The sequence below is a fragment of the Rhipicephalus sanguineus genome, chromosome 1, assembly GCF_013339695.2.
Source record: "Rhipicephalus sanguineus isolate Rsan-2018 chromosome 1, BIME_Rsan_1.4, whole genome shotgun sequence".
In the NCBI taxonomy this organism is placed as follows: Eukaryota; Metazoa; Arthropoda; class Arachnida; order Ixodida; family Ixodidae; genus Rhipicephalus; species Rhipicephalus sanguineus.
In genome coordinates this window covers 277,948,930-277,973,049 of record NC_051176.1, presented here as the reverse complement: position 1 = coordinate 277,973,049, position 24,120 = coordinate 277,948,930, and the positions used below count along the sequence as shown (strand labels likewise).

The following is a 24,120-nucleotide window of genomic DNA, read 5'->3' as shown; positions in this document are numbered from 1 at the left end:
GTCTCCGCCGGGCTGCCAAACATAATTTTGCGGACGGAAGAACGAGCCACGGTGATTCAGGCAGACCGATGTGAAACATTGCCGGCTGTATATCTATACGCGCGATTTCGCAAGCCTACAAATTGTGCGATCAGCAGGCGAGGGACGAAAGGCGTCGCCGCGCACTGGTCGTCACCGCTGAGCGCGCTCCTTGGGATAGGGCCAGGCCGCTTCTTTGGCCCTGTGCTAATTGGGCGCACACTCATCTGCGCCGTCGACACAGCGCGTAGGGGGCCGCTGGACCGAGTGGGCTTGCCTGCACAAATCCAGCAGAGCAGAGATGCACACGGAAGGAACGAAAAAAAAAAGGGGGGGGAGTCCATAGGTCGGAATCGAAGCAGCGACCTCGAGCACAACGCCACGATACCGCGGCGGGTGGGAGAAATGGAAGATATAGGAAGAGAACATTAACTGAATCTAGGAAAACTGTTTACATAGTGTGCAGTGTGGTAAAAAAAAGAGAAATAAATCAAATCAGAGCGACTATACATAAGATTGTAATGTTTCGCCTGCGTTGTCGCTTCAGTGAAGTGTTTGCGTAAGAGCTGGCCTCAGCCAATAGCGGAGGGCCAATGGAAGAAAAACGCACTGTACGAATTAAAAGCTTCTTGAGTTCGGCACAAGCTATTACAGGATTCTTCATTTGCTTCCAGCCGTGGTTTACGCGTAATTAACATTCTGGAGATTATGCGAAATTGATGTCCCAACTGTAAATGCTATTAGTAAACTATACTTGAACGTGATCATTTTTTTTTTCGGGTGGGTAAAAAAGGGGCGGGAGGAAGGGGGGGGGGGTGCATGCTTTATTCCATCTGGGAATCTTGTGCAACTGTACGTATCGGTGAACTGCTATATCCGGGCTGCAGAAGTGGCATGCAGCTAGGCCAAAGCGATCGAGAGGTATCTTCCTTTATAAATATCAAGAAAGGTTAGGCTAGTTTATCTTCACGCTCGTCACAGAAACGACATAAAAGACGTAACCACGGAAGGGCACCTGCCCTTGTACGAACATTTCTAGCATAAAAAAACTGTGCGTCCATGCCTGCGTGCGTGCTTGTGTTGTGTAAGGGCTGAGTCCCGATCGCTATAACATCCGAGGTATTATCCATAATGTGTTTCACTGTGCACGCGTGTGCTATATATAAGATGTGCTGTCGGACATGGCATTGCGGAAAACGTCGGTGCACACGTAACAGTGTGTTTTCGGAATGACATCGCCCTTGAACGGAGACGAAAATATCATCTATCTATAGCTTTGGATTCGCCGGCTGGGCTATTGTGCTACCACAGCGTTATATATTGTCCTGACTTTTTTTTCGGAGTCGGTCGACTAAAGGGGGCAATATTTCGTGCTTGGACCATGTGGACACGTGCTTTTTGCGACCACTCTTTCAGTGAATAACTCGCTCCGCATGTCTGAATAGAGTTTCGAAAGGGTTACGGAGAAAGCCGAAAAGATAAGCATTATCGGATATTTATAAGGCCATATGATATCGGATATTTATAAGCCCCTCTGTTTGCCGGAAGCAAGTGCGTAAGTTCAGCGGGAATAATAAAGAAAATCTCTTCGGGGCTTGGAAAACAGATGTTGAATAACGAGTGGAAACGAAAGAAAAAGAGCCGATACGCCTTGCATAATTTCATAAGCTCGCATTCGCCAGCAGCGACTAAGTGTGACCACGTACACGATCGACCGCGCTTCGGAACGCGTCACATTCAGTGTATACACGCGCCGACTTGCTGCGCAGCGAATGCGGTGAGAGAAATTTCCGCACGGGCAAACTTTTTCAAGCCGCGTCGAGCGCATCCGACTGACTGGCACGGCAGCAACGTCGCGACGCCCAAAACCCACCGACATCTCGCGGGATGTCGCACGTTGCGCGACAGGCCAGAAAGTGATCCATCGAGAACGTCTACAATGAAGCGTCGCGCGATTTCAGATGTGTAGTGCTCAAGGCCGCCGACTTGCTCGCTTCGAAATGTTGTTGCAGAACGCGCGCGCGCGACATCACCAGCAGCAGGCGTGCCCCGCATAATTACTCTCAAGGTAAAATAGTTCCGTTGCGTAAGGCCAACTTCGGTCGGCGGGGACGCGCCGCCATTTTGAAATGATTGCGCGTGACATGTGTGTTCACTTGACCCATGCTTGCGCAACTCTCTCGATATATACCAACTATTGCTGTTGGCAAACTGACAGCAAAGCAGCGCGTCGACAACAACATTCGACAGACCGCGACACATGTCCGCATTGGATCTGAATGCGCGGGTGACGTTTTGATGGAGAGTCAAAACATTTCAACGCAGGCGCTTCCCTCGTGCCGCATTGCACGCATGATCCGCACGCGTACAAGGCGCGATGATCCGCGCTCCTGAGCGGCCGCATAATGTTAGCCGCATCCACCTCAGATGTGTCTCACATATAAGTGGTTTGACAAAGCTGAGCGTGACCAAACAACACAGGGCCTATTTGAGGCAGATTATGCGGGGCTCCGGACTAACTTCCGCGCCACGTGCAGCTCTTCAACATATGTGGTATTCTCTTGTTTTTTATGCACTGTGTACGTGTCGCGGCCAGCTAAGGATCATCACCCTTGCTCGGCATGAGGAAGCCTGGAACCACCGAGAGTGAAAGAGCACAGAACGTTTTTCGATCGCTCTTATTGAACGGGGACAAATTAGTCGGGGAGTTTGCGGGCCGGTAATGAAAATCTCGAAGGTCGCACGAGTTACTCGCGCAACTGCAGGGCCAACTACTGAAGGGACGAGAAATGGACATGTTCAGCGGTTTCAAAACCTGCGATTCGGAATTACCAAGATCAATGTTCAAAGTAGTCAGAACTGAATAAATGAACCCAAAGCCAAGAACGGCGTCTACGTTTTCGAAACAGTCTCCAAGATTTTGCACGGAGTTACGTAACTGCGGGTCACTTAATGTACAACATAGGATATATGAGACGGCGCCCTTTGCTGCACGCCGCTCTTTCCTTCTCTCGCTATGTCGATATATGTAACTGAAGAGATAGCTCTTACGTAAGCAATATACGTATGCAACATGTGGTCTCCGTAGTGCAAGTGCATGCTAACGGCACCTTTCGGGATACACAGAAGCCGCGCAAAAATCCATCTCATTCGGATGGAGATGAGAATGTCCACGGACGCGACTCGCTCTTACCCGAGCAAGGGAGTCAGTGGCCTTTTGAGTTTTCAGATTCGAGCAACAGCCGGAGCTATAGACCTTTTCACGGATCTCGCTGGGCGCCGCCATAATCCTCGGCTGCGCTAAATGATCCCCCAAAAATGCACTGCCGAGGCTGCGATCTCAGCCTTTGTACTTCCGCGCGCACCCCAGCATGGCGGCGTTCTTTCTCTCCTGTGAAAAGGTCTCAAGCCTTCTTTCGCTAAGAGAGACAGGACCGCGCGTGAGGCGCTTTCCTATGTGGCTCGGATCGATTATTCTTTCAGCCCGCGAGCTGTGCTCGTCGTGCAGGTTTGCCACACTCGAATGACGGAATGTACCTATAGAGTTCCTGTACCCATTTATTATATAGCATGCCACCTGCGCACACTGCTGCTTATCCGACGTACAGGTGAGAGAAGGTATAAATAGTGTTCCGGCTACTCACGCTAGACAGCGGAAAAAAATCCAAAAGTTCCGTGTATTGTAAAAGCGCACGCATTTGGACTGGTACGCATTTTGACTCGAGTAGAAACAGCGCACAGGAACATGCATGTCATTAAAAAAACACACACACACACACGCGCGCGCGCGCGCGCGCGTGTGTGTGTGTGTGTGTGTGTGTGTGTGTGTGTGTGTGGAAATCAAAATTTAAATACCGCCTGTGGCAGATAGCATACGGTTAATAGGAGCTTTGTACAGAGCCCGACGTTCTTTTTTTTTTTAATAAAATATATTTAAAGGAAAGAAAGAGTACGGTACGAAAGCACTTGGGTACTAAACCCGATCTTAGACAAAGTGGCCAGGCGCGATGCGCCCATTCGGGCTCTCCAACGTGGAGCCGGAGACACATGACGTGAGAAACAAAAATTACAGAAGCACTTTATCTTAAGGGGACACAGGGGGTGTCCTTAATTTGGGTGGAGCCGTCAGTGCAGAACCCCAGCGGCTGTGGCAGCACATTCGGACCTCGAAATCAGTATTCACTGGTATTCCCAGGCAGAACTGGTCAGCTGCCCGTACGGCGCTCTGGAGGGTGACTAAGTCGTGAAAAAAAAAAGGCCAGATTTTATTTTAAAGCTGCGATAATTCCAAAGAAAGTTCCGGCGTAGGCTACGTTCCTGGCAGTTCAGTGACGTGTCATACCGACAATACCACCACAAGAAAAAAAAAAGAGAGAAAAAGAAAGTACAGCATTGCACATGTGAATCAGAGAAAGTACGAAAAGATGACCGAGTGTATAATTAAAAAAGGACTTGGCGGCCGTGTCCAATCTCGTCATTGTCCTATGCATGTATTGTACCGCAAAGCAAAGATATAAGCTAGCGCATAAATACTCAACGTTTATGAACGATTAAGCCAATATGGTCATATGAAGCCAACGAAAGCGCGGGGAGTGTAATTTGTAGTTTGTTATTCAGCTAATTTCTTAGCTTGTGGAAGGCAGCAGAAATTATATACTCTCGAGTCGGGTCAAAGAACGTGCTCTTCAGGTGATGGTAAGATTCCAGGAGTGTTCGAGAGCACTTAGAACCGATTTGGAGTCGGGTAACGCGGGGTCACATGCGCCTCAATGAAAACAAAAAAAAAAAATAATAATAATAGCCGTGCTTGTCACGTAGGCAAAAGGTTACATACTCAATGTTATAAAGTTTCGGTGCAAAGCACACTCCGATACCCAACGAGATTCGAAGTACACACAGTGCACACTTACTGTTTAAGAAATATCGGCATCTACATTTAGACAAGGGTGGGTGTGAGCCAAAACTTTAGGATCTACATCCTGCCGCCCGTTCTTGGCCCATCTCCCGTTGTGGGTGAACGCCACCAGGAAGAGGACATCATCATCGTCGACTGTTTCTTCTAAGGGTGGCGGGGAAATGTGATTTGCAGCAGCAAACATGCGTTCGATCGCCTAAGACCCGTACAGCTGTGATCCACTGCCGCGCAGGCCCGCTGCGTGGTTCCTCTTTTCACACGTAATTTCAGTTCAGCGAAAACGGTGACACTGTGGCGGACGTCCCATGTTTTCCTCAGATGCAGCCAGGGCGGAGTTGTGGAGAAAGGAATAACGGAACGAACGGCCTCGCATTCACAAGTGTAATGAGCTGTTTGTAATTGACAGCATTGTTCCTCTTCAGCATATTGTGTTGCAAATGAACATATCTCATAGTCACGTTATATGTAAATGCATGAAAAACTAACTATCTGTACGGACCCTATCCGAGGTAATCTGTGTGACAGCGCTGTATGTATTGGACACTGCCCTTAGAGGTATTCTTCATATGCCTGAGATCGTATGTGTACGTAGAGCTTCTGATGAGTTTTTTTCTTTTCATATTCTTTTATTCTATCTTGTCTTTTGTTGTTTTGTTTTTGTGTATGTTTTTCTTTTCAACATTCATATTGTGATGATGGGATAGCCGACTACAACGTAGCCTGCCTTTTCCATGATTCGTCTGCGTCATGTCATCGAACGGGAAGTGGACAGTTTCCTAGCGGGCGGCCAACTAATTAGTGACGAAAAAAAATGGCAGCTGGAGCGAGAAAGGCCAGTACGAGAAAAAAAAAAAAGAAACTAGAGGAACCGCAGGTTCAGCTCAGCGAGTGCCGACGTCCGTCATGAAACACTTCCGTGTGATTGATCACTGGCAGCACCTACGGCTTAATGGTTAGTACAGGGGCTAAATAAAGCTGGCAAACACGTCTCACGCAGCTGCTCTAGCGAGTAGTGCGTATTGTTGTACTGTTGTATACGCGGTTGTGGAGGTGCACCGTCGATAACCACGCGGCGTCTTTCGCAAGATACCCACGAAGCGCGCCATCAACCGCACACAAAATGTCACAGTTCGGGCGCGGCCCTCTGGCCCTTGTCTCTACTACGAGGTCGACCGTCTCTTTCCCTTGGTCTTTGCTCTATCGTCCTCCCCCTTTTCTCTGCCTAATGAAACGTTACGGCCTCACGCCAGGCATCTTATACGCGGCCTCGGAGCAGCCGCGTTAATCTGGGCATTTTCGTTCATTCTGCTCGCTGAAGGGTGCCGCAATATCAGCGACAAGAGCTCCCCGCACAGCGATAAAAAAGCAGCAGGGCCGGCAGCAACTGGCTAGGGTGAACGGCGCGCGATACCGATGCGCGAGCAACACCGCTGCTGCGCGCTGCGACGCGCGGCCTCCCGAAAGCCCCGCCCCGCTTGTCGAGCGTGACGTCGTTCGTGACGTAAAACTTCGGCGTGACCGCGTGGCGAAAGCGCGTACGCACCGTGGCCTCCTCCCCCTCGAAAACACCGGCGGCCTGAATGGGCGCGCGCGCCGTGCGGGTAGTGCGGGGCTACATACAGTAGGGGGTGGGCACCCGCCACGCCGTCGTGGGCCCACCGCAGCACCAGCTGTGAAGTAACCCGTTACTCGGCGCCACTTACACGACCCGATCGACGCCACGAGGCCCCACCGAACGCGTGGGCTCGAGACCGCGGCGTGTAGTACAACCTATCGCCAGTGACCGACTCGGCATCTCCGTGCGCGTACAACTGTTTTACGCACGCGCCGGTGCGTGCGTGCGCGCACATGGCGCCCCGACGACGGTTGACACTTGTCGCCCTCCTCCTCGACCGATCAGAGAAAGAACGCTTTGCGATAGCGAAAATCACGTCACGCACGCCGTTGCTGAAATATGTAGCGTTTTTTTTTTTTCTAGAAGAGCCAGCCAAATGCACTTTAACTGAGAAAAACGTACTTTTTTTGATACTGCCAATATGGTCGGGCCTGCTCCAACAATTTTTTGCCAGTGTGTTCCTGTCCCCTAAATACCTCAAATCTATACTGCGGCTAAAATCTGTATAGCCCACTATCGTCGGTATTCATGAGTAAACTTTCTATTTGGCTCTTATAGATAGGAACATTTCATTTGGGCTTGAATTAGCTCATAAAAGAAGTCTAAAACGATTCGAATGTACGGTATAGCAATATTCTGCGATAAAATTAACATCATCCTTGTGCTTCCGTCGGTGCCGTCCTCCGTCGCATGGTCGTAATGGCGATTAACTAGGCCTGAAGAGCGAGTGTTCCTTCCTGGCAAAAGGCGCACTATTCTGGATTGTCCGCAGCGTTTTCTTGTTCTTGGCATCTAATGAAGGTTGGTTGGTTGATCCTAGAGGAATGGCACAACCCACCACGGGGGCCTTGAAAAGTGTCCCAGCTCTTCTTTTTCTTCTGAGCTCATTTTATGCCGTGCCATTTCGGATCACTTCTTATTCTTCAAGGAATAGATCGGTGCCCAATATCTTCATTTCATATATCTTTATTTCAAATATAACGTCTTGGAGCGAAAGAAGGACATGTTACTGTAGAGCTAAACTCGAAATGAAATGCTAAGAGTCAAAAAGAAATAGTGAAGTCCGCATTTTACTCTTTATATTCGAGTTTTGCCCTACAACATCATGTCCTTCAGTAAGTGCCATCTCGCCCTAGAATAACTAATTGTGGAACGTAAACACGATAGTAAAGCAACTAGGACACAAATTAAACAGATTGGATAAGACCATGCTGGTTCTTTTTGGTCACGATTGTTGACGCAGCGGTGGTTTAATGAATTTGGCTCAGTTTGATTGAAACAGATGCAGCATTTGGCTCATTTTTTAATTAGAAACTGCCTTTTTGAGTTCACGTTACAATCAACAATTGCCCCATTTTGATTCTAACTGTTTTAGAAGTTAAAATATACTTAGGCGCGTTTTACGCTCCCGTGAAATTTAGCACAGTTTCGGTTTCTGCATTTGGCTCTTTTTGAAAAAAAAAAAAAAAAAACGCCACAATATATCTGATCGCATGGAGCAATAAACACTAAACACTATCAGCTACGGAATGAGCGTCCACGTCTCGTTTAGCACAAAGAGTAATGCCAGGGGCATGTAGGAAGCTTAATGTTAAGATTGCGACACAAATGCAGATGCTTTTGTTGCCTTTGCCAAAACCACGTTATGATTATGAAGGACGCCGTAGTGGAGGGCTCTGGAAATTTCGACCACCCGGGGTTCTTTAACGTGCACCTAAATCCGAGTTGACGGGCCTCAAGCATTTTCGCCTCCATCGAAAATGTGACCGCCGCGGTCGGGATTCGATCCCGCGACCTTCGGGTCAGCAGTCGAGCACCATAACCACTAGACCGCGGTGGTAAGCGCCTGGTAAGGGTACTTTTATGAACCACTCGCAAGCGTAATGGCACTTAATATCTGTATCTGCACCGCACAGGTTTCCAGTACCCTTTGCACTACGCTTGCAGTCCGGCGAGTTTTTCAATTAACGGCTTACGTGTGCATACAAAGAGTCAATGCCATACAAACGTTTAAATAATGTATAAAAAAAGACGGAATAACTACAACATACAACTTCTGTTTTGTACTTGCATGCTTTATTTATACAACCAATCAAGAGACGATGCACAACACCAGAAATGCTTGTAAATGAAATCTTTAAGCAGGTAATTGCCCTATTTATTTACGCCATGAGCAACAAAATGCTACCACAAGCAAGAATCAAGAAATAATGAGCAGTGTGCCGTTAATCCCACATTGTTTGCCCAAAGAAAGCAAAAAACACGATCATGCACCTGAAGTCTGTTGGCGAGGCCACTGTTCTAGTAAACTGACAGAAACTAAGTAGATGCTATAGCAGAACAGCGCTATTTCTGGCTCCAATTTCCATAAGTTGGTGACTTGACTCTCTCTTGTCCAGGTCCCGAAGCACATCGTCTCCAAATTGAGTTTGGCAATCTGATCAGTTTTGGCAGCGTTCGTCGACAGACACGTACTGGGCTGAAGCTAATCAAGACCTTCTACCGGCCTTGCAAAACACGTGAGTAATGAAAGTTCCCAAGGGAACCAATATACACAAGGGCATGAATTATAAAATAATAATCTCATAACATTTCGTATAAACTCACTTACTGCTTTGAGTATGATGTGGTCTTACCACTTAACAATAGAGAGACTCTTACCAACAGTCAATAAAGATATCCATTCCATCAAAATGTGTAAACTGTATAAAAGGCCCCACCCACTGTAAAGGCACAGGTGAATAAATGATGTCTTGAGAAAAGGAGTGGCGCACTTGAGCAACCGGCACCAATAAGGTGCAGCGTTGTGCACCACGCCTGAGTGCTGCGTGACAAAGAGTATGCATCAGGAAGCTCATTTGAATTGCAGTGGACGAAGAGCTGAGTGACCAGTCCGTCAGCGTGGCAGTGAGTCTCCCATTACTGCTGCTGCTGCTGTTGCTGCCCCTGGTGGCGGCCTAGGACGGAGGGTTGCGCCGGGCCCGAGACTGCTTGCGTGCCAGCAGGAGGAACACTGCGGCCAGCACCAGGAGCAGAGCGAAGAGCACCACGAGCAAGACAAAGAGGTTGAGGCCAATGCTGGGTGTTGATGGCTCAGCAGCAGGAATGGCATTTGTAGCGTTGATCATGAAACCCAGTGACCAGCCCAATTCATAGCCATTGGCTGTCTTTTCAAATGACAGGTTGGGCCAGCTCTCCTCGGAGAATCCATACTTATCCAGCAACAGATCTCGGATGTACATAGCCTGCAGGCAGTAGCGAGAGAGGAATCGCTTGGGGATGCCAGTCTTCACAGCTTCATTCCAGGGTACAGAGCAAATCCAGTCGGAGGCATTCTTGAAGGCACTAAGGGATTTGCCTGTAGAGTTGAGCGCCTTGAGGGTATAGTAGTAGGCAGAAACACCCTGAAAAAACAAATGATTTGCTTTCCTTCATTCATAGCGAGGGTCTCGTCCTGGCAGACTTAATGCCTTCAGGTAGTATGCGAGGGATTATTGGTCAGCTGCCAGCTCGCAAAAAGATCACGTGCTACGTGACGCCAACAGGCAAAAAAAGAGTGTTCCACACTCGCCGCCATGGCTGCGATTGGCGCTGACTAACACTCCTAGGTTTAAATCAACATATATACCCCAGAAAGTGGACGGGAGGATGACCGCCGCCGTAGCTCAGTGGTAGAGCATCGGACGCGTTATTCGAAGGTCGCAGGTTCGGTCCCTGCCGGCGGCAAGTCATCTTTTCGTCCACTTTACTTTCTTCACATTTATATTCTAAATACTACAGATAACACCCCCTGTACTTTCCTTGGCGTTATTGTCTGTTAGTTCTCATTAATATCCTGAAAAAACAAGGTGCATGAAACACACCCCGAAGGAGATGAAATGGCGATAAACTTACAACAAACTTCATATCATGAGGTACAGGAACTGAAGGCTTCTCCATGCAGCTAGTGTAGTTTTTCTTGCACTCGTTGGGGTCCAACAGCTGCCGAATAAAATTTTGACATCCAGCACTCGTGCCATCGCCAATAAATGTGAAAACCTAAAAGAAAAACATAATGAGAGTTGTCTATTGTTTCACTCAAAATAAAAAATATTTTGATACGATGTTGTTGTCATTGTTTGAGAAACTGCAAAGTTCCATCTCTGGACTTACTGCAGTGGGATGATCCTTCAGCCATTGCTCAGTTGCAGAGGTCTTCGTGCAGAAGTTGTCAAACACCTCCTCTGCTGTTACATTGAAGCTGAAGCCGGAGTTGTGACATGGGCTTTTCATAGGTGTTGAATATTCATAGTCCTGAAATAGCAGCCCCAGTGGAAGCATAAGAGAAACCAAGGCAGCTTGGAGCTCACCTGTTCAGTTATTATCTTGGCCAGATACCGCCTATGCAGCTCGTTCACTCCATAACAGAGGTATGACACAGAGAACACGTTGTAGCGCCGGCCATATAGCTGCAGGCTGCTTACATCGTTTCCTGATCTATTACCATCAACAGCAAAAGATATTTGCGTAGATGCTCCTCCAAGGTCCAAGGCACCAAGGGTCATAGGATTTCCCTGCACACAGACAAGTGGGCAGTAGCATGCCAGTGGGAGATGTGCAGGTATCTCACCGATTTCGGAGGGATCACTTCGAATAAGTAGTTGGTAGAGAGCCAGGCAAAAAGGCCCTCATCGTGGCCGCTCAGGATGGTAGCTCGCTGCAGGCCCAGTGGCTTCAGTGCGCACTCCACAGCCATGAGGATGGCATCGGCTTCCATCGGGTTGGTGAGGCTGCAAGTTTATCAGAGCTCAGTAATAATGCTGGCGAGGCGTGAAGGAGGGAGCTTACTTGAGCACCCGCATGCCGGCTGTGGCGCCGAGGAAGACAGGTGCATCAAGCTCTCCGCGCACCTCATTCACGGCATGCTCCAGAGCCGGACCCGTCTTGCGCGGCCCAAGACTGCTGATGCCGCCGTCGATTTCGCGGAAGTCCACCTGCACGACGCGCCCGGTGCCGAAGTACTTGGCGCCCTCCCAGTAGTAAAGCGTGGCCTGGCTGTGACTCGAGCCAGCGTCCACCACGACGCCATGCACGAAGGGCACACGGCCGCCCGTCAGCCCGTACGCCATGGACACGAGCAGCAGGCCGAGCAGTCCGAGCACCGCGCAGATGACGCCAAGCAGTCCCCAGTTGGCAAGGAACAGGTGCGGTGAGCGCTGATGGCGCACGAACAGCGTGTCACCGGGCTGCACGCGCATCGCATGCAGCGACGCCCCTCCGCGCAGCGGCTCGTTGGAGCGCGTGTAGAGGGCCAGCCGCGGGTCGTAGTCCTGGCCCAGGTCGTGACAGAAAGCGCCAAGCAGGCTGTCGGCCGTGGCACCCGCATGCGTGCGCACGGTCACCGGGCTGCGGTCGGGTGCCGCGGCGCTCTTGAGCTTCACTTCCATGCTCGACGTTTAGCAGCGGCCCTGCAAATGCACCATTTCATTCTGCGGCCACGGGCCGGCGCCCGCGGCGCGCCGCCGGCCGCGCGCTCGCGGTCCACAGCCACGCACGCTGACGCGCACTGACGTAGCAACGCGTCAGCGCCTGTTTGCCGATCAATGGAGACCTACTATTTCGGGGACGGCGCAGCATCGCAAGCCGCGGCTCCGAGCCACGTGTCCAAGAAACGGCAGGTGCGCGGCGCGCGCCCGGATAATTCCCGCAGCCGGGCCTCCGTCGCCATGGCGACGCGCCGTAAATGAAAGCTGCTCGAGCGGCCCGACGTCAGCGTGACGTCGCGCTCGGAAAAGTTCGGCTACTCTCGTTGACCAAATATGGGCAGCGCTCCGGCGGGGAGACACGGCTGCGGCCAGCATGCGATTTACGCTGGCCCCAGGGGGCTGCCCGGGGTTCTAAGCTCGAATCGGGGCCGTTAAATCGGCGGCTGCGGCCGGAAAGTGCCGCCTGGCACCGTCAGCGCGGACCCCGAGCAGCTAGCGGCTGCGCGGGAGACCCTTTAAACATCATAAGGTGGCGCAGTGAATGAAGCCAACGTCACAGCGACGTCAGGCGCTTGGCGCGCCGCGATTGGCTGCGGGGGGTTCCGGCTCGCCAAATAAGGCAGCGGGGCTCCCCGGGGCCCATTCATACGGCGGCGGCGGCCCGCGAGTGCGTACGTCGCAGACACACGGATGGGGACTCCCTAGCCGTCATGACGATGGACGGCCTGGACACGCTGTCTCGCGACTGCCTCCAGTTCAACCTGAGTTTCGAATCGTTCAAGGCGACTGGCGCCAGCGGCCTCGCGCCACCCGAGGGCTCCGACGACCCGCTCAACACGCCCGTGTCCACGACCGCCGAGCTGATCACCTTCTTCGCCACCGATGCGGTCATCCCCGACCCCGTGCCCATCTCAGGTGAGCCGGCCCACCGCTGGCCAGAGAGACCAGCCAGCCCACTTCGCGATGCGGAGCAGCCAAAGGACCCGTACGGCCGGCTCGCCTACCGCGGCACTTTCACCACCGCTTGGCCTGGCCCCGACGCGGCGCCGTTCTTCGAGCAGCCCGAGCCTTTCCCTCCGCTCGATTCGTTCAAAGCCGCCCCGTACACGGCAGAGACCGAGCCGGCAAAGTACCCCTGGTTCGCCTACGAACACGCCGCACCCCCGGCACCACCCTCCTCGTCATCGTCGTCGGCGGCGGCCAAGCCCGAGGAGCCGTCGGCGACACTGGCAGAGTACAACCAGGCTACCAGCAAGGGCCACGAAATCCTGAGCCAGGCGTACCAGAACAGCCCGGTGCCACTCAAGCTGGTGCCCGTGAAGCCCCGAAAGTACCCCAACCGGCCGAGCAAAACGCCAGTGCACGAGAGGCCGTACGCGTGCCCCATTGAGGGCTGCGACCGGCGGTTCTCGCGCTCCGACGAGCTGACGCGCCACATCCGCATCCACACGGGACAGAAACCGTTCCGCTGCAACATCTGCCTGCGCTCCTTCTCTCGATCCGACCACCTCAACACGCACATTCGGACTCACACGGGCGAAAAGCCCTTCACCTGCGATGCGTGCGGCCGAAAGTTCGCGCGCTCCGACGAGCGAAAACGACACGGGAAAGTGCATCTCAAGCATCGGCTCAAGAAGGAGGACCACCCGTGAACGCCGCGCCACCCCTGTACATAGTGCTCTGTACATAACCCGACCCCATCTCTCATCTCCCCGAATAAAACAGTGCGCATCGACTCTCGGCTGTCCCTCGCTGAGGCGCGAACTTCGGCGCACCACCTGGTGACCGCGCCGGGGTGAAACGCCCAGCCCCGTTCTTCGCGCGACAGCCACCTGTTCGCCACCTGGTCGCGCGAACACCCATGGCCCGGACCTACGGCGCCTAGGAACGCTGGCGACCATGTCAGGTCATGGAAGGGCCCGGAAACGTTCGTCTTCGCACGAACACCGGCGCCAACCACTGCGCGAACGCCAGAAATCGGCGAACAGGTGGCTGCAAGGCACAGCGCGCGCGCGCGCAACAGGTGATCGAAGTGGCGGCGGGATGGAAGGGGGGGGGGGGTGCTGCGCCTAGTGGCTTCTAGCGCTCCGCTATGCGCGAATGTTCGCATAACGACGCGCGTTCGCTGCTGCTTGCGACGCATTCGCAGCTGCGAATTCATCGCGACGTTTGCGCTGCAGGTGCACTTGCTGCTTTTCTCCGTGTGCTTGACATACATCGCCTCTCCGCGAGCTTGGAGCTTTGTTTGCGGAAATCTGATTATTCTTGGCAATCTCATCACCAGCGACCTATGTGCCGGTGGTGGTGGGAATGCTACGCTTTCGTGAAAATTTGCTGCCATAATCCCTCGTCTTAGACTCAAAAGCGGCAAGAACGGTTCCGGTTAATTTTATGAAAATACTCGGTTTCATGTTTATGTTATCCTGAAACACAATGGAGGTAAGAGGTGGTTGATCGAAATCTTCCTGCGCAATCGGCACCGAGCTCTTGGTACGCTCGGAACACTAACCAGGTTGACGAATTTGACATCCGGTTCATTAAGAAATGCCCCGTTAATTTGGTCGTAAGAAAAATTCATGCGCGCATTTCGACGAAAAGTGCCACTTTTAGTTGGCACTTTTCGACGAAACTCGCGACGTCCGCCAGTAAATCATGCAGCGAACTTTCATCTGGCACGTTTCGCTGTACCAGTTGGGTAACATTGTGGAGCCATGACTCACAGGGCAAGCGCTCGCCAGATGTGGATTTGCGCAAGTGTCGCGCAGCAACCGACCGCGATTAGACGTTGCCGTGACCAAAATTTTTCTTCCACCATCATAAACCGACACTTAATGGAGTTATTTCTGAGGTTACCTAGGGAGAAAACGAAAATTAAGCGAGCGACAGGAGCAGATTGCGGCGGTGACGTCCTCTCCGCGCGCGCTTGTTTTCGCGTGTGCGCTGCTGAGAGGTGAAACGACATTCGACAGGATGAGCGGTGTACACGAAGCACCAACTGGCAGCGGCGATGGAACTGACGAGCGTTAACAACACGCAACAAGGTGAGTTAACGCGGAATCCGATCCTCGGCTGCGACCGCACAGTGCTGGACAAGGCGCCCTGCGGTCCAGGCCGTGGATTCAAACCTTACGTCATTCATATTTCAACCAGGGCACTGAACCAGACAGCCAGAGGACTAACCATAAATTACTGATGGTCGAGAGATCATCTACAGTCGTTCACTACAATCTTTCAACAACCACAATAACAGCGATAATAAAAATAGAGGGGTGGGGCATCGAAACTGCCGATACAGTCGACCCCGCGTTTTCTTGCAGTGTCTGCTTTTTTTGCAACCAAAAACAAAAGCTGATACGCAAAGCAGTCACATGCGCACGAATAGAACATTTCGTTCTGATACGTTCCAGTTAGTTACAAGCGCGGCTGCTTGGAGCCGAAGCATCTAAGGAGGAATATTTTTTTATATTAATTTTTCTTCAGCAGAATGTCGTAAATGACATTTTCACGTTTCAAGTTCCACATATTGCGCAAGGAAGTGAAGAAACATGCCAATTACCCAGTATCCGAACGGTGAGAAAAGTCTGCTGCCCTGCGTCGTAAATTCGATCCCACCGCGAATAAGCACTGGCGCAAGCGTTTGTCCGATACTTCAGGGGGACTGCTCGGAACAGCTGTGCGCTTTCCGGCTGCACACGGCCCAGGTCAGGGCGACTACACCGCAGCGCACCATAAAATCACAGCACCTGCCTCGTTTTAGCGCTGCGACTGACAGGGATGTTTCCCTTTTGACGAGCACTTTTGATACAATGCTTTTCTTTCGCTGCTACGTTTTCAACAGCGCACAAAGACATACACACACGCACAAAAAAAAAAAAGAAAGAGATAATAATAATTGTTGGGATTTAACGCCCCCAAACCACCATATGATTATGAGAGACGTCGTAGTGGAGGGCTCCGGAAATTTCGACCTCCTGGCGTTCTTTAACGTGCACCTAAATCTAAGTACACGGGCCTCAAGCATTTTCGCCTCCATCTAAAACGCGGCCGCCGCGGGCGGGATTCGATCCCGCGACCAGCTGGTCAGCAGTCGAGCACCTTGACCACTAGACAACCGCGGCGGGTAGAAAGAAAGACTGTCGTCTTCACTATTACGAGTCGCGCCTACTGTGAGACAAGTATAAGAGTGATGATTGACAGACACGAATACTTCTTCCAGCGTAGCGCCTCTTTCAAGCATGCAGACAGCGATTATAGATCACCGACTGTCCTGCATAAAAGTGCTACAGAATTTCACATGCGCACTCATTCATCAGGCTAAAGTGCCGTTCTTTCCCTAATATTCAGAGAAATGGTAGTTTTATGTCATTGAAAAAATTGCTCCCCGTACCATCCCGAAGTTCCGGCAGACTTGAACACCCCGCCCCCTCACCCTATTCACTCAGACATGTTATATATGTGAATCTTCATGATTGCCCAAGGGAGAAGAAAAAGCAAGGAAAACAAAAGCCACGTAACTCACACACACAAATTCCTTTGTCGTGTGTTCGTGTGAGAAGCCAATTTTTCGCTATGTTCCCCAGTGGTCGAGATGGGACTTCCATTTGGCGGAAATAAGAGGCACGTTATACTGATTATGCGCAGGCAAAATTCAAATTGTATAGCTTTATCAAAGCCCATATATAAGACAATATAGGTCACAACGTTCATACAATCAGTTTAATTTCATGCGCATTTATGGGAAGACTAATTCATTTAACTATTCCGCTCTTCCAAGAGCCATTCGCCTGTGGAACGACCTTCCTAGCACCTATAGCTTCCGTAAGTAACCAAAAGACAACTTCAAGCATCTACTTACCACGCATTTGTTAAAATAATGCTTGACACCATACCTATTACATTGTTCTTTTCATAGTCCTATTGTTATTTGTGAGCAATTTTACGTTAAGTGTCTTTTTGTAATAGCCAAGTTATGTCGCGTTCTTTATTACATTGCTCGTATTTTAATGTGCCACATTTTGTTGTGTGAATGCGCTGTCGTGATTGAAAGTGTATTTTTTCCTTGCCTCTCTTTATTGCATAACGTAAAGATCACTACGTTCCCGCATATGTTACTGTAACATTTTTTTTTGCTGTCTCATGTATTTATACCCATTCATTTTGTACACTGTTCAAGTGTAACATTTTCTTGCATTACCCCCTTACTCAATGCCTCCAGGGGCCTGTAAGGTACTTTTAAATAAATAAATAAATAAATAAATAAATAAATAAATAAATACGTATTCCAACGCTGTAAGAGAGTAGATATGAATCATTGAGCTTTACGAGCGGCGCACGTGGGGGCAAAATTAAAATAAAATACCCTCGAGATTAAACTTAACAAAAATGGCTGGCTTACTATGGTACAAATATGTGCGCGAAGTTAAATGCCTCTGTATTAAATACAGCTTTAGCAATAATAATAATAATAATAATAATAATAATAATAATAATAATAATAATAATAATAATAATAATAATAATAATGTGTCCGAAAGTGTCCCGCTACGTTTCCAAACGTTCATATTACAAGATATTTACATTTTGTAGAAATATGGGCCACCTTAAAGGGATCCTAAAGTGAGACAACTGATCAGTTTAACTGATAAAATATACTCTGAAAACTATACTGCCGTTAATTTCACCACCATAGGTTTATTAAAGGAAGAGAAAATCCAGGTCAAAGTACCACTTTTAAATTTCGCGCCGTAATCTCCGCAGGTGACGTCACGGATTTTAAAGGTATTTTTTTTTTTTCGTATGCTGGTAATATTGGCTCAACAAAATTTCCTGAAACTTGGTATGCTAAGTATCTGCCCGCCTCGGAGGACAATGTACTTCATTTTTACCGACAAGGAAAATTCATGACGGCACGGCGTTTAATGCGGGAATTTCAAGGTGGCGTCGCCACCCTCAGTTTCTCTTTGCATGTACCAAGCGTTCTCGCGGCAAGTGCGGTGATTGTATGCGAGAAAAATAGTTTTTCTCTTTAGTGTCTCTTTAAGTACAATGCCTCGCGAAATTGTAACATTTCTGATTTAATTGGGAGAGTTAGAAATACTGATTAAAACCCTCGTTTTTTTTTTCTTTGTTACCATGCATTAGAGGTTAGAATGGAGTCCCTAAACGAAGCATCTTCTTTATGTTTGGCAAATGTAAGGACCAGGTAATGCGTGACGTGCAGGCAAAGGGGAAAATGGATGGGAGAATAACGGTTTTAGCCGTAAATTATGCAAGCAAGCGATCCGGAACGTTATAATAGGTGTGCTTTGCGAACAACGCATAATGGACGCCGCGGCCTTGAGAGAACTCCAAACGCAACCGATTAAACTTGTAAAAAAAAATGCAAACAGGGGTGGGAAACACAATGGTCAACGTTGTAGCGCGAAGTAAAAGTTGCGTAGATGAATTAGCGTCGTCGTAAAATAGTTTCAACAAGTGCTAGAGAGTGTTATATGCGAGCAAGGTTTTTTAAGCGTATGCGACTGAGGCAACCGTTTCTTATTGCAACAGCTTCGCTAGAAATTTGGTGGTGATTATGGAAAGTCGCTCAAACGAGCTGCGTTTTTCTTTCTTTTACCTTTTTTTTCAGTTACCAGTTATGCGCCACGAAAACGTGCCTCCAACCCTATGTGCCATGAATGGACTAAAAACATCACCGCTGCTGAAAAGCAGAACATGGACAACACATTTAGCAGCGGTCTGACTGTGCTACAAAACAGGGGCGTAGCCAGGGGGGGCGGGGGCGGGGGGGATTAACCTCCCCCGAAAATTTTCAATTTTGCTTGCGTATATTTACACGCACACATACAAACGCACGCACGAACATACAGAAAGTATGGTCGAACCCCCCCCCCCCCCCCGAAAAAAATTTCTGGCTACGCCCCTGCTACAAAAGCTGTGAAAAGCATCTTTAACGCTGCATTGCGACAAAAAAGGGCGCCGCAGCGTAGACTAATCTAGACTACTTTAGAGTCAAAATTTTTCCAGCGACTCTAGACTACTCAGACTACTCTAGAGTCACCGGAAAATATCTCTGTATAGACTACTCCGCCCGCGCATGCTAGCACTAAAGCTCAGAAACTTAATTAAGGTTGGCTGGAAGCTTAATTAAATTCGGCGGACTTCCAATCTCTAGTGACACGCACGGCTCTGCGTCAGAATAATGTAGGGAAAGCTATGCTAAGGGCGCGGCCGCTGCGAATGAGTGTTTACGTTCTCGCATTCCAGAACAGTTGGGGGCAAGTAAAGAAGGAAAACGTCAAGCCAGCTATACTTGCGCAGAACCTACGCTCGAAAAAAATGCACAGGATGTGAATTACGCAGCAGTGCGGATTGCTCTTTTAATAATCAGAACAGAGGGCACATATTTTTTCCCTTTTTTTTTTTTTTTTTCCCTGAATATGGCTAGATCACTGCCTTTCCGCAACGAACTGAAGCATGGGCCCCGCATCAGAAACGCTCGCTTTTAGTGTTTCTGCGCCTGCGTTCAATTTATGCTAAACAGAATCACATTACATGGAGAGTTCGCGCTCATCGTTTAATTTAGAGAGCTACTGGGCGCTCCAATTGCATACGCAAACAGTCGCTCAGTTCGTAAATGTTTCGTTACATGGCTAACACGAGAGTACACATCAAAGGCAGTCGCGAGTCAGCACGCAAATCTCAGAAATGCAAGGCCAGTACTTACTAAGTCCTCCACGTCGACTGCTTTAAAACGCGCAGAACTGACGCGATGGGCCGGAGCGACGACCAGATAAATCTGCCGAGCGCACGACAAATCTGACGCGGCCCAACGATGCCCCGCCTCCTTCGGGTAATCAGAGGCTCTAGAGGCGCGGTTACACTGAAGCATGTATTCGGGGTTGCGTCTGAAACCGAATAGCATATTACAGCATTGGCGCTGATAACAATGTGCGGTTAATGACCAAAACCATCGTAGACTGCATTTTCGAGAGTAAAAAAGGGGGGGGGGGGAGGGCAAACGAAATATTTTGTTTACATAGATGAGCTGAACGACATATACACTTTGGTTTGAGATATTCCAGAGCAAGACATCCACTTCGAAAGGCAACCGTGTAGGCTGCTCTAGGCAATAAATAGTTTCTCGAGAAACTCCCTCCCCTAGCTACATGCTATTACAACGAGTTATCGCCGTTTATTGTTCTGCTAGTGATATTCACAACTCGCTCAAGTACGCATTAACTCCCCTCACTTCGCCGTACTGCATTCGGCGAACGATTCTATTAAATCGGAGGTCACCACGCAGTCTTTTTGTGCACGTTAAAATCACGGCGCAAAACGCGATCCGCCTTGAGCTTGTTCACATAACTATTTGACGATTTCACTGATGAAATATGTCATTAGCGATTCGTAACTAACCTAAACCAAAAACAAGACCCAGTATATAGTCATTTAACACGAATATCAACTAATGATACCGAACTTTGGATGCAATCTGCAGCGGTTTCAACGGCAATAAAAGCGTTTAACTGCCGCACGTTTTAAAGTTCCCCCAAAATGCGGGCCGCCCACCAGACACGATGCGGCAGCAGTACGTACCTATGCGCGCCGGCGCTGCAGCAGCAAAGTCTCCTGGGTGACTACCCGCACCGAAAGCTCTCACACGTCTCGGAGCTGTTTACGCAACCGGGAAACCACTCGCATCTCATACAATCGATCTCTGACCTCTCTTGAAGGCCAGACGAGATTAATGCAGTCACGTTGCGAGTACAACAACACGATGAGCAAGATAAAAGAGAACGCTTACCATTAATTTGTGCGATTCGGGTGCTTGCTGCAGATACCGAGGCGGCACCTGCACTGTTTACAGCTAGTGCAGCGATTCAAGAAGCTGTGCAACATGTGCATAGGCCCCGAAAACGTTTGTGCTACTAGAAGCACAAAATTAAATAATAAAATATCTTACAAGGTCAACAAGGAAAAAAATGCACTCAAGGTGCCAAGATTCCCTTGCTGTTGGCCAGCTGCGCGAAATTTGCGCGCTTGCAATCCAATACCGTCCAAGAAGCCGCACGCCGTTTGCAGGTATAATTAGCTGCGAATCAAAAAGCACAAAATAACATTTTAGTAAGCAGAAAAGTAACTATACATATATAAAACTCACGTTTTGACTGTCGTTTAAGCAAGCTAATATGTGCATATTTTTCAATACTTGTGTTTACGCTACTGTGGGTTGTGTAAAGCCAGGCCGCTGCAATCGACATCGACAAGTCAGCTGGTCAGGGACTGTAAATGCTGTAAACTTGTAACTATCGTATCGAGCCTTGGGTCAAAAGTTTTGTGTCGTGATGTCTGCAATGTCTTTGCAGGTGCACTCCTGGAGCTTTTAAAAGAATGGCAACGCAGTGTGTATAGTTCGGTTACGGTCATCGGCGCAGACACAGAGTAGCAAAAGCACTGCGTTCAACAACACCTCTCTACTGAGTCACGATGGAGTCGTGCTTAGCTGTTGAACGTGAGATCGACAAAGTTCTTAGTAAATTTGGCACTCTAAGCGAACACACGAAAACCACGCTGAGTGAGTTGATAGCCTACGTACAAGAAATGTACCGAGAGCTCGGCGAAGGTGAGTACCTCTTGGCTGTCGCTTTTGAAACGGTGGCAACGTCTTTGTTTTGATTTTGCGCAGTACCAGCAGACGCTGACGTGACGACTTCGCATGGCATAGCCCTCACGCAGTGCGCTCAGAAAATAAAGGACCTGAGCAGTTCGCTGGCGACAGAGCACCGAGATTTGCACGGAACCGTGTCTAAAGTTGGCAAAGCCATAGACAAGGTGAGTCAGTTTAGGTTTACATTTACGGCGGCGTTACTTTACTGGGGTGCACGTTACATTTGCAGAACTTCGTGCCCGACTTCTGGGCCACAAGCAGCGAGGAGGTGTTCGATGGGAGCGACAAGAGGGCGGCGCTCAACCAGGTGATCGCGGAGCACCTGCTGCGTCAGGGCATGCTGGACATCGCCGAAGAGCTGTCGCGCGAGGCACGTCTCGAGTCTGCCCAGAAGGAGCCATTTGCCGAGCTCAACAACGTCCTCGACGCGCTGAAGCGGCGCGATCTGGGACCCGCGCTGGCCTGGGTGGCACAGCACGAACTTCAGGGCACGGCCCTGCACTTCCAGCTGCACCGTCTTCACCTTGTGGGGCTGCTGCAGCGCGGAGCGGCGGCCGAGGCAATCGCGTACGCCCGCGCGCATCTCGCGCCGTTAGCACGGCAACACGAACGCGATTTGCAAGTGTTGATGGGTAGCCTAGCATTTCTACGGGTGCCCGGCGGCCTGGCGCGATCGCCGTACGCCTTTCTGCTCGAGCCAGCACTCTGGAGCGATACGTGCGAGGCGTTCACGCGCGACGCGTGCGCGCTTCTTGGCCTGTCGGTGCGCAGCCCACTGGCGGTATGCGTCGAGGCGGGCAGCCTGGCCCTGCCTGCGCTGCTCAACATCAAGCAGGTCATGATGCAGCGCCAGGTGGCCGGCGTGTGGAGCACGCGCGACGAGCTCCCCATCGAGATCCGACTGGGCTGTCAGTTCCACTCCGTGTTCGCCTGCCCCATACTGCGCCAGCAGAGCAGCGACGCCAACCCACCCATGAGGCTCGTCTGCGGCCACGTTATTTCGCGTGATGCCCTTCACAAGCTGGCCAGTGGCAGCAAGCTCAAGTGTCCCTACTGCCCTGTGGAGCAGAACCCGTCAGATGCCCGGCTTATTCATTTCTGAGTGTGAAATAAACTATCTACCTACTCCTCGTGGCTGATCGATGGCTCTCCGATAAATAATCCCCCCCCCCCCCCCCCATAAAAGATTCTGGCGCACTGTGCTGTGAAATTGTTCATAATGTGCTGTGATGGCATGAAATTTTGCAGTCAAAATACATGCAACATTTTCCATTTTGGCATGTTTGACTTAACTGGAAAAGTTAGACCGTTTTCTTGCTCACATTCCTTTTGCACAATTTTATGCTTTCCAGGCAAACTTTAATTTGGCAGTACATTTTTGTTTCTTTTCTTGTATGCTGAACCTACCATGCATTTTTCTGAATTCTCTTCGCTTACTGTGGAAAAGGTTGTGCAGTGAGCCATATTTTTGATACAAGGCCCCAAATGCTGCTCTATATGAAATTTGGTGCGAGTGCATTATGTATACATAGCCTTTTTGTTTCAGTTATCTGTAATACTTTGTGGTGTTTCTGTTAAGTTAACTATGATGTGCCTGTATGTGTTGGTCTTCGAGTCTCTTGTAGCTGCATTGTGCCTTGTCAGTTTCACCTATCTTGTAGCAAAGCTTTGGCAAGCACCATTAACGCGTCCCTTAGTGTCATACCAAATGCTGTACTGGTAGTTGGTTGGTAGTCAGACTGAATACCATTCAATCAGATAAAATTATTGCCAGGAAAAAAGCAATTCGCTAAACATAGCCCCCCCCCCCCCCCCAGTGTGACACATACAAACATGTGCATAAATCTACGTGAAAGGGCGTTGGATGCCTTCAAAATAAATTTCTTGCTACATCGCTGGCTTGGAGTGCCTAGTTAACTATTAAGCCAATTTCCCTGCAGATGCCAGGTGGTGGTTCTCTCCACTAGGCTACAAGCTTATTATTGGTAGCCTGCATTTAGACAACACTTTGCTCCTTGCAAATGCTTGCAGTATGTCAGTGAAAAAGCACTATCCCAAACCGCTGGCTCAATTCTCAGATTTGCATGAAAAAAAATATGTGCCACATAGAGGTGTGAAGACGACATTGGCCATATCACCTCTCTTCGACACCAACAACTGTGCTTGTATAGAGAACCTGGAAGCAAATTATCTTTAGCATGCACCATAGGCATAAAGGCAAATGTTGCACTGTGTGGCAAGTGTCCCAAGTACAATAAGCCTAAATCTTTAGGGTGGAGTTGGAGTGGCTGCACTTTTCCGGTGGGTAGACAACTGTTTGGCATGTATAGTGCTCACAAATAGAGATGTGACATCAAAACTTTTAGTATAAAAACTGGTATGCGCAACTGCTCGAGATAACTGCATCATGTCTCGACGAATCTGGCCACTAAAGGTA

At 49.6% G+C, this 24,120-nt stretch overlaps 4 protein-coding genes across 4 annotated transcripts in view; 3 read left to right on the top strand and 1 right to left on the bottom strand.

The window, feature by feature from the left end:
• LOC119379045 (uncharacterized) overlaps positions 1–9,965 on the top strand; it is a 58,863-nt gene extending 48,898 nt beyond the window's left edge. Inside the window, exons 7-8 of the mRNA XM_037648187.2 lie at positions 8,948–9,067; positions 9,418–9,965. Coding sequence (XP_037504115.1) covers positions 8,948–9,067; positions 9,418–9,509 — 212 coding nt within the window. The 3' untranslated portion in view covers positions 9,510–9,965. The remainder of the gene's footprint in view (positions 1–8,947; positions 9,068–9,417) is intronic.
• On the bottom strand, positions 9,206–19,850 carry LOC119379043 (ectonucleoside triphosphate diphosphohydrolase 2). Its single transcript, XM_037648184.2, has 7 exons — positions 19,740–19,850; positions 11,376–11,995; positions 11,158–11,317; positions 10,898–11,101; positions 10,701–10,841; positions 10,443–10,586; positions 9,206–9,952 (listed from the first exon to the last, which is right to left on the bottom strand). Exons 2-7 carry the CDS (start codon positions 11,972–11,974, stop codon positions 9,506–9,508), a joined length of 1,695 nt encoding a protein of 564 aa, XP_037504112.1. The 5' UTR covers positions 11,975–11,995; positions 19,740–19,850; the 3' UTR covers positions 9,206–9,505.
• Positions 12,155–13,748, top strand: LOC119379044 (E3 SUMO-protein ligase EGR2). The gene has a single exon (XM_037648186.2). The coding sequence runs from the start codon at positions 12,724–12,726 to the stop codon at positions 13,663–13,665; it is 942 nt and encodes a 313-aa protein (XP_037504114.1). The 5' UTR covers positions 12,155–12,723; the 3' UTR covers positions 13,666–13,748.
• A 1,432-nt stretch (positions 19,851–21,282) lies between the features above and the next one.
• On the top strand, positions 21,283–22,811 carry LOC119379042 (E3 ubiquitin-protein transferase RMND5B). The gene is made up of 3 exons (XM_037648181.2): positions 21,283–21,638; positions 21,702–21,847; positions 21,913–22,811. Exons 1-3 carry the CDS (start codon positions 21,503–21,505, stop codon positions 22,783–22,785), a joined length of 1,155 nt encoding a protein of 384 aa, XP_037504109.1. The 5' UTR covers positions 21,283–21,502; the 3' UTR covers positions 22,786–22,811.
• Positions 22,812–24,120: the final 1,309 nt, after the last annotated feature.